The following is a 14,400-nucleotide window of genomic DNA, read 5'->3' as shown; positions in this document are numbered from 1 at the left end:
CAGTCGATGTGTTTCTCTCACATAGATGTTTCTCTCTGTCTTTCCCTCTCTCTTCCCCAAAAATCAATGGAAAAATACCCTCGGGTAAGGATTAACAAAAAAAAAATTTTTTTAAAGATAAACTTTATTTAAACATTCACTTTCTCTAAAGACCCAAGTGATCAAGCACATTCAAATATCTTACTACCTTTCACTATAGGAAACAGAAACAAACCTAATTTCTTTAAACTCTTATTGTACCAATTCATGTCTTTTACAACTTTCCTATACTTGTCAATGTAATTTCACTTCTGAAAATCTCTTTGACTCTGACATCATTCTGCAGCAATAAAATCAATCTGTTTTTAAGTTTACTAAATCATACTTCGCCTCCCAGAAGCAGGGATGTACCTGAGGAATCAGAGGCTCTTATTTGTACTGCTGGGGTTTGGGGGGGGGAGGGGGTATCTCTTTTTATTTTATTGAACTAGTGTTGTAATTATGTGGTTAACATCTGTTTAAAATTGTTTTATTCTACTGTATATTACCAACTTTTGCCCCACTCACAGAATGATGGGAAAGCTAGCTGCTGTGGAGAGTAGGGAGGGCATTAGGTAGTAAAAATGTCTATGTTTAGCTAGCTAGCAATTAAAAATTAAATCTGAAAGATTTAATAAAATAACTACTTAAGTATTCAATCCAGTAAGGATTTCTTCACTTTTTTTTAAGGCAGAGCTCACTAACTTCTCTCTTACTTGTATTTTTATACACATTTTTTAGTAATTATTTTATTTTCATCCAAAATAGTACATGAATAATTTAAAGATATTACAAAAGATATAATAAAAATAGCAACTTCTAAGCCTCCTCCCATACTGTTTCCAAAGACAAAAAACAAAACATAAACTCTTAGCCATTTTATTCTAAAACTTTATGTACTGCTAACTAATATGTTTATATTATTATTATTGATCTCAAGACATTATTTGTATACTTGCTGTTATGGCAAATGAGGCAGCTTTCTTATATCATTCTATCCCACTCTCATTCCCCTCCCCCACAATAAAGTTATATTAAAAGTTTTTGGTTAAATTAATATCCATTGTTTATATTATATACATACTAGAAGCCCAGTGCACGAAATTCATGCACGATGGGGGGTTGTCCCTCAGCCCAGCCTGTACCCTCTCCAATCTGGGACTCCTGGAGGGATGTCCGACTGCCCATTTAGGCCCGATCCTGGTGGCTCCCAACTGCTTGCCTGCCTGCCTTCCTGATTGCCCCTAACCGCTTCTGCCTGCCAGCCTGATCACCCCCTAACCACTCCGCTGCCAGCCTGGTTGATGCTTAACTGCTCCCCTGCCAGCCTGTTTGCCCCCAACTTCCCTCCTCTGCCAGCCTGGTCACCCCTAACTGCCCTCTCCTGCAGGGTTGATCACCTCCAACTGCCCTCCCTTGCAGGCCTGGTCCCTCTCAACTGCCCTCCCTTGCAGGCCGGGTGCCTCCCAACTGCCCTCCCCTGCTGGCCATCTTGTAGTGGCCATCTTGTGTCCACATGGGGGCAGGATCTTTGACCACATGGGGGCAGCTATATTGTGTGTTGCAGTGATGATCAATCTGCATATTACTCTTATTAGATAGGATAGAGGCCTGGTGCACGGGTGGGGGCCAGCTGGTTTGCCCTGAAGGGTGTCCCGGATCAGGGTGGGGTTCCCTTGGGGTGTGGGGCGGCCTGAGCGAGGGGCCTGTGGTGGTTTGCAGGCTGGCCACGCCCCCTGAAAACCCAAGCAGAGGCCCTGGTATCTGGAATTTATTTTCTTTCTACAATTGAAACTTTGTAACCTGGAGCGGAGCCAAGCCTGCTGCTCCCTCCAGGGTGGCAGCCATTTCTGTGGCAGTTAATTCACCTTCTACAATTGAAACTTTGTAGCCTTAAGCGGGTGAGCCCGGCCAGGGTGTGCGGAAAGCTTTGCTTCCCCTGTTGCCGCCGGCAACCCTGGCCTGCTCTCTCTAGCTCCATTCTGCCGCCATTTCTGTTTGAATTTGTTTACCTTCTATAATTGAAACTTTGTAGCTTGAGTGGAGGCTTAGGCCTGCAACGGCTATGGAAAGCTTGGTTTGCTCTGTTACCTGGGAAACCTTGCTCTCTGTGGCTGTAGCTATCTTGGTTTGGGTTAATTTGCATACTCGCCCTGATTGGCTGGTGGGCGTGGCTTATATAGCGGAGTGATGGTTAATTTGCATATTACCATTTTATTAGAGGATATGTATATATAAAGGTTGAGCTAAGTATGTCCTATGATCATATTTTTTTTAAATATTTTATTGACTTTTTACAGAGAGGAAGAGAGAGGGATAGAGAGTTAGAAACATCGATGAGAGAGAAACATCGATCAGCTGCCTCCTGCACACCCCCTACTGGGGATGTGCCCGCAACCAAGGCACATGCCCCCGACTGGAATCGAACCCAGGACCTTTCAGTCCGCAGGCTGACGCTCTATCCACTGAGCCAAACCGGTTTCGGGAATATTTTTTCATGAAGAGTGCTTTATCTACAGCTTTGTTCCTTCATTTGCTTAATCTTATTTATCACTAATATTTCCATAAGTCCAACAGATCAAATTCCTATCAACATGTTTTCCAGCTGTCACAAAATAAATTAAAAAATCCACCGATTCAATTTTTCCCCCTGAATCCTCCATCCTTTTGCTAAAATCTAGACTGGTTGCTACTAAGTTTCTTGCAAATCTGGAGTCCTTGGACTTCCATTCTCTTCTCTCTTATTGGATCTCATTTCCTGGACCTCATGTTCCTCAATTAACTTCCTAAGAAACAGTGTGTAAATTTTGAGTCCTTGCGTATACAATAAATCTTGCCTTTTGTTTGCCTGCAGATTTCAGAATAGATAACTTTTTCTCTCTGAATTTTGGGGGCAATGCTTCATTTTCTTCTAGAATCCAGAATTGCAGTGAGAAATACAAGAAACTCATTTCCAGCCCTTTGTGTGTGTCCTGTATTTTCTCTCTGGGAGCTTTTAAAATGTTTTTTTTTTTTTTTTTTTTTTTTTTTTATCCATTATATTCTAAAATGTCATGTGTGGGTCTTTTTTTATTCCCTCTTCTGGTTGCTCAATCACTGGGCCCTTCCAATTTTCAGTTCTGAAAATTGTTCTAATAGTATTTTTTTTTTTATAATTTTCTCTCTGTTATATTCTCCTATACTCTATTTCCAGGTTTATTATTTTATTAGAATGATATTTAACTTGAAACTCATTCTGAACCAGTTAGTGTTTTAATCTAAGCACTTGCCATGCATTAACTAATCTAATCCTCATAACAAAGCTATAGGGTAGGTATATTACTCCCATTTTACAGATGCGGAAACTAAGTTACAGAATGGTTAAGTAACTTGCCTGTGGACACACTAGTATATTGATAAAACCAGGATTCAAACCCAAAAATCTGGGTCTAGGACCCAGTCTTACCACTAGACAACACTGCCTATTAGATTAAACACTGATCCACTTGAGGTGGCCCTCTATTCTTTCCCAACTATCTTCCATCTTTTTAATTTTTGTAATATTTTCTAGCTCCACTATATAGTAGCAATGTGACCTTATATAAGTTACTTTCCTTAGTTTCCTTATCTGTAAATTTATTAAGTTTTTAAATATTAGTACCATTTTCTAACCCTATAAAGAAATAACCTCATAGTATTAGAAAAATACTCAGTTCATAAGTGTTCAATAAATGTTAATAACTGTTACTACTTCTATCACTTTATTAATACTAGTACCATAAAGTGATCCATCCTGTATTATAGATTCTTGATTAACTTCCTTAAGCATACCAGAGCTATGCCTCAGTCTTTTCTATAAAATGAATCATGTCTGAGAAAAATTGATTATAAAAAATAAAACATTTCTATAGGGGGTTTACAAATCACACCCTACCTATGGGGGAATACACTAAATTCCTATACTTTATTCCAGCAACTCCTAGAAAATATCAAGCTAGGAAGTTATTCAAACTACGCTTCTTCATTAAATCCTCACATCATCCTTTCTTTGTCAATTCCTTCTGGCTACAGATTTCTTGGGTTCAATGAGAAATTGAGAATCACCTCAAATATCAATTGGCAGATCTAAAGCTCTTAAACTAAACTTTCTCTGACAGCACCATCATTGCTATTCTTTTTTGCTAATCTACATATCCAATGTTATTTTCACAGCCTTTTTGCCACACTGGGCTTATATTATATCCATGTGAAACCAGTGTGGCACAGACTCCAGGGTGACCACCATGATTCCCATTTCTGTGCACCATTCTTGCATAACCTCCTCCCTTTGAGGGTATTGCCTATGATTTGCTTCTAACCAACAGAATATGGCAAAAGTGATAGGATGTATATAATAAAATTCCATAAGAATATAATACCCATCCAGCAAAAAAGACCCTCCTTCCTACCGGCTTTGAAGAAATAAGCTGTCGTGAATGTGAGCTACAAAGAAAGGCTGCCTCCAGTTGACAACTAGCAAGAGTCCAACAGCCTGCAAGGAACTGAATTCTGTCAGCAATCACATGAGCTGGCAAGCAGATCCTTCCCCAACTGAGCCTCAGATGAGATCTAAGCCCTGACCAACACTTTGATTACAGCACTACAAAGGACCCAGTTAAGCTGTGCCTGGACTCCTGACCCACAGGAACTGTGAGTTAATAAATGTGTGCTAAGCCACTTAGCTTTTGGTAATTTATTATGTAGCAGTAGATAACTAATGCACTCATCCAGTATCTCAGCTTATGTAATTCATTCATTACAATAAAATATTTACTAAGCACAATCTATAAAGTGCCAGGAAATAATACTATTCTAGGCACTGGGGATGCAATGCAGAACGAGGCAGAAGAAGGTCCTGCTCATGTCAGTCAATAAACAAACTAAATGTCTAACATAGTGTCAAGTAATGATGGGGTTATTTGAGCAAGGACTGAATGGAGTAAGAAAATGTGCCATGAAAAGATCCTGGGAGAAGAATACTGTAAGAAAAAAGCCTAGATGCAGGAATATGGCAAGTCCAAAGAATAAAGGAAGTTCGACAGGTCAGTGTAGGGTCTTGTAGAAATCTGTTTTAAGTGTGATAGAGAGCCTTTAAAGTATTTTGAGCACAGACTGGAATGATTTGATATATTTTTTAACTATTACTCTGGCTGCTATGTAGAAAACAGAATGGGTTGGAGAGGGACAAAAACAGGCAGAAAGATCAATTATAAAACTACTGAGTCCTAACCGGTTTGGCTCAGTGGATAGAGCATCGGCCTGCGGACTAAAGAGTCCCAGGTTCGATTCTAGTCAAGGGCATGTACCTTGGTTGCAGACACATCCCCAGTAGGGGGTGTGCAGGAGGCAGCTGATCGATGTTTCTCTCTCATCGATGTTTCTAACTATCCCTCTCCTTTCCTCTCTGTAAAAAATCAATAAAATATATTTTTTTAAAAAGACTACTGAAGGTAAAAGATGATGATATTCTATATTGGAACAGTAGTATTAGAGATGGTGAGGGATGATACTATCAACAAGTATTCTAAAGATATAGCAAACAGCATTTGCTCATAGCTCAAATACTAAGAGAGAAAAATAAAAGATGACTTCTAGGTAGCAATTACATGAATACTGGTGCCGTTTACTTCAATAAGGAAAGCTGGTGAAATAAATGATTTGGTGGGGGAAAATCAAAAGTCCTACTTAGACATTAAATATATTTATTAGACATATTCAAGTGGAGATATCAAGTAGGGAGCTGGATATAAGAATCTAAATCTCAAAAGAAAAGTTGACTTTGGAGTTCTAAATGTCAGCATGAGCTTATAGATGGTTTTAAGATATGTGACAGCATGAGAGCTCTTAGAAGAAAGATATAGATGGATAAACTGTCCAGAGACTGAGTCCTATAAAAATAGGAAAATAAACCAACAAAGAGACTAAGCACAATTAGGAAACTGTAGTGTTTAAGAAGCCAATAAGGAAAAAGTTTTGAGTGGGAGGGAACAACTGTATCAAATGATGTTGGGAGGGCAAATAAGATGAGGACTGAGAATGACCCATTTACCTGTAAGAAGGCAGTCACTGGTGATCCTGACAAGTCAAATGGTAGAGAAGAAAGACTAACTGGAGAGGTGTCAAGAAAGAATGGAAGGAAAGTAATGTGAAGATAATAAAAACGGAGACTCCTCTAACAGAACTAGAGGACACAGTGCATAAGACTGTGTGTGAGTAGGTGTAACTGAGATCAAAACAGGAATTCTTTTTTAACTTTCATTTTAGAAGGGGCAGTATTATAACATGTTATATGCTCTCACAAATAGTCTAGTAGAGAGGAAAAATATAAAGCTGGGGGAAGGGGTGACAACTATAAGAACAAAGTTCTTAAATAGACAAAAAAGAGTGGGTGTGGTACGCACATAGAGCTTAGGCCCTAAATAAAATAGAGACAGGTCATTCACTGGAATGGCAGTTACATATAACTGACTCCTTAACAATGAATTAGAATAAGCCACTTGGAAGCTATCCTATATAATAAAGAGCTAATATGCTAAGTAGACCAGACGGTGGAACATTCCCAACGACATTCCGGAAAGACCAGTGGGCAGGGCCACGAGGGCCAAGCCCCTTGCACGAATTTCGTGCACCAGGCCTCTAGTATTATCTATATACAAAAAGCTGAATTCAAAATCCAGTATTCCTTCCAAGATTAAAATCTGTAAGAAGGAAAATAAATACAAGGCTAATATAACCTTTTAATTACTAAATCCAGTCAAATGCAAATCAGGAAGAGAGAAGTCTTTTTAATTCTTCTCAAGGGGTAAAACCTACCTGGACTCTCCACTCTCTTATAGTGGTATGGGTTGATACAAACTTCTTTTTGCTTAGATCCAAAAGGAAATTCACAAATATCCAATGGTTTTAACTCATGATGACTCTGCAAATCAGGCCAACGCCAAACACGACAATATATAACGTGGGGTAAGCCTTTTCTGTGAGAAACCTGAAGGCGTCCGTCTAAAGATCTAGGAATAGTGACACATTTGCTCGGCTGTCCTGGACTGCTCAAGGCTTTCTCCAGTTCCTCCATGGCACCCTTTTTCTTTTTTAGCTTTTTCACCAAAGCATCGACTGCCTTTTCTGCCCATTTCTCCTCTTCATCACCTTGCTTCCAGCCCAACAATCGCTTTACTGCTGGACTAGTAAAAGAAAACAAGCTGGCCATTGACGTCATTTGATATCAATCTTCAGAGACCTTCTTGCAACTCAAAGTCAATGGCTACTGAGTGAACAGATCACAGATGACAAGTTATACACAGGTCCAAAGCAGAAGTTCCAATTTAAAAGGGAGGAGTGACATTTATCTTCATAAGTGCCATAAGCTTTTTTCACTGGTTCATGTCCTGAAAGAGAAAGAGGGAAAAGGATAAGATCCCTAATTTAAATGGATACAATTAACATACATTAAAATCAATATAATTGAAAAGTATGCTATTTTTAAATAAGAGCAGAAAAGCATTACAAAGTAAAACAAAAAACCTAAGTCCAGAAAGAAAAATTTTCTCTAAAGTCCTGTGACCACTCAATTCTTTCTTCTTAACATGAACAAATAATTCACAGGCAATGCCAAATGATAACCAATAGCAAAACCAGGTTGCTGTATTTTCTATGTATCGTTAAAAAGAAATAGCCTCTAGATTTTGATTCTTTTAGTTTCAGGCTAGTAAGCCCCCAAATGGCCTGCTAAGGTTTGATTCTGAAGTACTTTTCTTCTTTGAAACCCATGTTACATGCTATGTCAATTCTGAACATATGTCCTGATCCGAACAAAAGTCTTAAGAAAATCTAGCTCTTCCCTAAGGTCATTATTCTCTTTAAAATGTTCCACAGACTTATAAGGTTTGGGCAAAAGCCATGGTCTTATTCAAGTCACATTATTAAATGCAAATTAAAGTAACAGTTGTCATAAGATAAAATGCACCAAGCCCTCAAATAAATCCTAACACACATACCTGTATTTTCCGGCGTATAAGAAGACTGGGCGTATAAGATTTTCCTGGGTTAAAAAGTCGTTTTATATGCCAGAAAATACGGTATATTGGACTATATTGATGGGATTAGATATATTGGACTACCGTATTTTCTGGCATATAAAACGATTTTTTAACCCAGGAAAATCTTATACGCCCAGTCGTCTTATACGCCGGAAAATACGGTAATTGCCCCCAAAATGGAAAGTATCTATTTTTAGAACTAAGAATCCTATATAATAAAAGTCTAATATGCTAAGTGTCTGGTCCACCAGTCGGCCATTCAACCATCTATACTAATAAAAGGGTAATATGCTAATTATACTGAGAGAACTTCCAGGAGACCTTCCGGACGTTCTTCTGGACAAAGCCATGGTGGCGAGGCCAAGGTAGATGCAGTTAGAGGCCAAGAGGGGAGGGCAGTTGTGGGTGATCAGGCCAGTGGGGGGGGGGGGCAGTTGGGGGTGAGCAGACCAGCAGGGGGCCAGTTGGGGTGAGCACGCTGTCAGTGGGGGTCAGTTGGGGGTAATCAGGACAGCGGGGGCGGGCAGTTTGGAGTGAGCAGGCCAGCAGGGGGGAAGTTGGGGGCGAGCAGGCCAATGGGGAGGAATGGTGGGGGCAAGCAGGCCAGCGGGGTGGGGGGGGCAGTTGGGGGCGAGTAGGCCGGCAAGGGGGGCAGTTGGAGGCGAGCACACTGGCATGGGGGGCAGTTGGGGGTGAGCAGGCTGGCGGTAGGGGGAGGTTGGGGGAGAGCTGGACGGCAGGCAGAGTGGTTAGGGGCAATCAGGCAGGCAGGCAGATGAGCAGTTAGGAGCCAGCAGTCCCGGATTGCGAGAGGGAAGTCCAACTGCCGGTTTAGGCCCCATCCCTGTAAACCAGCAGTAGGACATCCTTCGAGGGGTCCCAAATTGGAGAGGGTGCAGGCCAGGCTGAGGGACACTCCCCCCCCCGTGCACGAATTTCATGCACCGGGCCACTAGTTCAAAGCATAATATGCTAATGATATACTAAGGCTGCTCAACTGCTCGCTATGATGTGCACTGACCATCAGGAGGCAGACACTCCGACCAGTAGGTTAGCTTGCTGCTGGGGTCCGGACGATCGGGATTGAGTGAGATGGGCTGGACATACTCTGGAGCCCTCCCGCAGTCCCTCCCCAGCCGGCCAACCTCCCGCATCCCTTTCTGGCCCCAATTGTGCACTGGTGGGGTCCCTCGGCCTGCCCTGCACTCTCTCACAATCTGGGACCCCTAGGGGATGTTGCAGAGCCAGTTTCCGCCCAATCCCGCAGGAACAACCAGTTGCTATGATGTGCACTGACCACCAGGGGGCAGATGTTCAATGCAGGAGCTGCCCCCAGCCCACAGGCCCCAGGCCAGCCAAGGCAGGTGCTAGTGGGGGCCCCCTGTTTGCCCTGCTGGTCACCCCACAGAGGGAGGCGACCGGCAGTGGCGGCGGCGGCAGGGGGCAGGGCTGGCGAGCAGGGGCGGCGGCGGCAGGGGGCAGAGCAGCCAAGGCAGGTGCCAGCGGGGGCCCCCTGATCGCCCCGCCAGTAGCCCCACAGATTGGTCCCGATCGCTGGCCAGGCCTAGGGACCCTACCCATGCACGAATTTTGTGCACCATGCCTCTAGTACTGAATAAATTTAAAGATAATTCAAAGTTTAACCGAGAAAAGGACAGTTTATAATTTTATAATTCCTACTGCCTTCTGTGATATTTTAAGCACATTAACTTAAATGAACCTGCTCTAGGCAGACCACTACTCTGCACCATTAAGAGGCTCTTGGAGTTAATGACAAGAGGAAATGATGTGCAGTGGCACTCCACTGACAAGAGTGGGTACAATTCCCTTTGGTAACTACACAGCCAACTGCAGATAATGAGCAACCAGTGAAGTAGCAGAAGTAATGTTGGAAAAAAAGGTATCAGTAATAGATACTTTATAAACTGAAAAGTGCTATTCAAATGTGAATTATGAACATTAGTATTCAAAGGAGGAAGAGTGAAGATTTCAAATATTGGTTAGATCTTGTCTCTGTCTAATATACCTACCACTGTACTATACACACTTTCTGATCCAACCCCAATCCCTGCACCTCTGCCCATCTGTGTCTTTCTTTTTTCTTTCTTTTTTTTTAAGAAACTCCCTTCACCTTTTTTTTAAAGAATATATTTTATTGATTTTTTACAGAGAGGAAGGGAGAGAGAGAGTCAGAAACATTGATCAGCTGCCTCCTGCACGCCCCCCACTGCGGATGTGCCCGCAACCAACGTATGTGCCCTTGACCGGAATCGAACCTGGGACCCCTCAGACCGCAGGCCGACGCTCTATCCACTGAGCCAAACCGGTTTCGGCCCATCTGTATCTTTCAAGAGAAATCTCAGTCATCCTTAATGATAAGCTCAAACCCACCCCCTTTTGTAAAAAATTCCTTTACTCCTCCACCCTAAAGAGGCTATGGCCATTTATTATATTTGATATAATTAATAAATAATACCTGAAATGATAAAAATATATCTTAACTTCCCAAATGGAATACAAAATCTTCCCAGGAACAAGTCTTCAGCACTTGGCACTATGCCATGTGCCATACCACATATTAAGGGAGTATATAATGAATGGCCATTGATTTTTCTATCAACTGTACCTTGCAATTAAAAAGATAACTTCAAATTTTAAATCCAGGTGACTAAGATAATGACAATTCCATTAACAGAATTAAGGATACTAAGAAAGTGGCTTAGTCAGCAGAGAAGATGGTTAACTCTATTGGAAAAAGGGACATGACTGGAGATATAGGTTTAGCAAAGAAAAGATGAGAAACAGATTTAAAATTTTGTACAAAGAGCTGAAATAGTAAAGAAAATGTAGGTTTTCAACAGAATAAAAAGAGCAGTAGGTAAATACCCGAATATTAGGGAACATTCACTGGTAGAAAAGAGGAGAGAGAGTTATTGATAAAGTATCACTATGAGGAAGATCTTAGAACTAGATACAAAGATACTGTGGAAGGTTAAACACAAGAGAGAGTTTAAAAAGAATGTGAACAAAGAAAAGGCCAACGACTTCGTGAATGGTGAATGGTGATGTCATTAGTTAAGACTTCAAGAGATTGGCTTCAGAAAGAATAAGGAGTGTCAGATTTTAAAACCTAAGACTCATGCTTTCTTGAAACTAGCACTAGGGTCCTGGCCAGTGTGCCTCAGTTGGTTGGAGCGTCATCTCATGCACCAAAGGGTCTCCTGTTCAATTCCCAGTCAGGGTACATAACCAGGTTGTGGGTTCGATCAACAGATGGATGTTTCTCTCTCTCTCTCTCTCTCTCTCTCTCTCTCTCTCTCTCTCTCTCTCTCTCTCTCTCCCTCTCCCTCACCCTTCCTTTCTCTCTAAAATTAATTTAAAAAAAAAAAACTAGCACTACGAAAAGGGTAGGGACAAATCTTACACTCAAGTCTTTAAATACAGAATGATATAAATTTACCCAACTACTTTGGAAAATTGTTTGACAATATTTATTAATACTAAACATAAATTCCTAGGACCAAACTATTCCATTCCTAAAAGACATGATGGATCTCATGGATATAATACTGAAGAATTCAGATACAAAATATTAAACATTATATTATTCCATCTATATGACATTCAAAAAGAGGAAAAACTAACCAATGTCATTAGAGGCAATAATGTTACTAATATGAGGGACAAGAGAGACTTCTGGGGAGCTATAAATTTTCTATATCTTGATTTGGGTGACAACATAAATGTACGCATATGTAAAAGTTCACTGAGTTATACACGTAAGATTTATATACTTTATTATAAGATATACTTCAATATAAAAAAAAACTTTTAAAAATTTACTAGTGAGCAGATCACCTATAAAATTAGTTCGCATTCACTTAGCATCTCCATCCATCATCATAAACCATGAGTAAAACTGCAAATTTGCAAAAACTGTAAAATTTCACAAAGTTTATTAAAATGATAGCAAAAATATAGGGCGTGGGATTTAATTTTACCCTACTACTCTACAAGCAAATAAGTAAGTTCCACAACATACATGAGACTCCTGGGTCAGAGACAAAGGACTTTATCACTCATGGCACAGCAAGCAGTATTAGCATCAGATTTGCAATTCACTTTGCCTCTAAAACCCATGGAGTGATGCACTATGGTCCAGATGGATGAAACTCCTGTAGTGGGTTTGCAGTGATGTAGAACAGAGCTTCAGGAATTTATCACTTTTGTAGTGATCGGTAAACAAGCCTATTGTTTGTAGAGAAAGAATAACTTGACTATCAAAGAATTAACAGAGGTTCTTGGGGAAAGCAATATATATATTTTTATGGATATTTTTGCAAAAAAACAAAAATCCTCTTAATGTCAGCACCACAAATATCATGTTTGATAGGATACTATATTATGCTACTAAATTATTTTGTGAGAAGAAATAAGCCTATCCATTCACACTTGATTCACTCTTTGTTCGTTATAAAATTAATGCTTGTTTATAATTATAACCTAATGTTTATCCAAAATTTTAATTTTTCAAGATAAAGTCCCAATCAGATCTTTTAGTCACAATTTAGTATGAAAATACTGATCTGCATTTTAAGTGGTTTCATTTTAAATGAGCATTTTCCTAAACCACTTATCATTAGTTCACAAAGACCTAAATGTAACATGTGCTTTTCTTGAAGACTTAATTATCATTATGAACCTGTTACTGTGCTGTGTTGGAAATCCTATTTAATAATAGACAAATATGCAAATTGACCATACCTCCGACACCACACAAGCCATGCCCACCATCCAATCAGAGTGAGTATGCAAATTAACCCAAACCAAGATGGCTACAGCCACAGAGAGCAAGGTTTCTCAGGTAACAGAGCAAGCCAAGCTTTCCGCCTGCCCTGGCCAGTCCTAAGCCTCCACTCAAGCTACAAAGTTTCAATTATAGAAGGTAAACAAATTCAAACAAATGGCGGCAGAACGGAGCTTGAGAGAGCAGGTCAGGGTTGCCGCTGGCAACAGGGGAAGCAAAGCTTTCCGCACACCCTGGCCGGGCCCACCCGCTTAAGGCAACAAAGTTTCAATTATAACCCCAACACAAATGGCTGCCGGCCTCGGCCTCGGAGGGAGCCCCAGGCTTGGCTCCGCTCCAGGCTACAAAGTTTCAATTGTAGAAGGAAAATAAATTCCAGATACCAGGACCTCCACTTGAGTTGCCAGGGGGCGTGGCCGGCCTGCAAACCACCACAGGCCCCTCGCTCAGGCCGCCCCACACCCCAAGGGAACCCCCACCTGATCTGGGACACCCTTCAGGGCAAACCAGCTGGCCCCCACCCCTGTACCAGGCCTCTATCCTATCTAATAAAAGAGTAATATGCAGATTGATCATCACTGCAACACACAATATAGCTGGCCCCATGTGGACACAAGATGGCCACCACAAGATGGCCAGCAGGAGAGGGCAGTTGGGAGGCATCTGGCCTGCAAGGGAGGGCAGTTGAGAGGGACCAGGCCTGCAAGGGAGGGCAGTTGGAGGTGATCAACCCTGCAGGAGAGGGCAGTTAGGGGTGACCAGGCCAGCAGAGGAGGTAAGTTGGGGGCAAACAGGCTGGCAGCAGAGTGGTTAGGGGGTGATCAGGCTGGCAGGCAGAAACGGTTAGGGGCAATCAGGAAGGCAGGCAGGAAAGCAGTTGGGAGCCAGCAGTCCTGGATTGTGAGAGGGATGTCTGACTGCCTGTTTAGGGATCTGACTGCCCACCGGGATCGGGCCTAAACGGGCAGTCGGATATCCCTCGAGGGGTCCCATATTGGAGAGGGTACAGGCTGGGCTGAGGGACAACCCCCCTCCGTGCACGAATTTCGTGCACCGGGCCTCTAGTCCACTATAGGAAGCATGGAGAATAGGATGCATAGTTACTGACTGACGTGGGATGATGCTCCAACCAAATGAATAGATGAAAGTGCACGAAAGATTTTGAAAAGGTAGACTTTTAGACACAACTTTCTTCAAAAAAACAACACAGTTATTTCAAGGATTTCAACAGCATCTTTTCCTTGGTTATAAAAGAATTTCTCATTAAGTATACAAAATCAATTGCTAAAGCAAAGAAAATAATATTCCTTAGAGGAGGAGGAGAAAAAGACCACTAACATTTATTAAATACTCACTATGCCAAGCACTGTTATGGGTTCAAATTCTGGATCTAACGCACCTATATCCTCATTCTTTCCTATTTTATATAGTGAATGTAAGTTCTGAGAATTAAATGAGATAAACAATTAACTCAGAGATGTTAGGAGGTGAAAAAATTGCAGCTTTTCTTTTCTCCTCTCC

General features: G+C 41.4%; 1 protein-coding gene across 7 annotated transcripts in view; it reads right to left on the bottom strand.

Moving 5' to 3' along the window:
* The window catches only part of SMAD5 (SMAD family member 5), a 48,260-nt gene that overhangs the window by 18,042 nt on the left and 15,818 nt on the right, over window positions 1-14,400 (bottom strand). For all 7 annotated transcript variants that reach the window (XM_079771884.1, XM_079771889.1, XM_079771885.1 and 4 more), the window contains one exon: window positions 6,850-7,421. In XM_079771884.1, coding sequence (XP_079628010.1) covers window positions 6,850-7,252 — 403 coding nt within the window. In that variant the 5' untranslated portion in view covers window positions 7,253-7,421. The remainder of the gene's footprint in view (window positions 1-6,849; window positions 7,422-14,400) is intronic.

This window comes from Cnephaeus nilssonii, assembly GCF_951640355.1.
Source record: "Cnephaeus nilssonii genome assembly, chromosome: 5".
NCBI classification, from domain to species: Eukaryota; Metazoa; Chordata; class Mammalia; order Chiroptera; family Vespertilionidae; genus Cnephaeus; species Cnephaeus nilssonii.
Note: the sequence above shows the minus strand (reverse complement) of the source record. Positions and strands in the feature narration are given on the sequence as shown.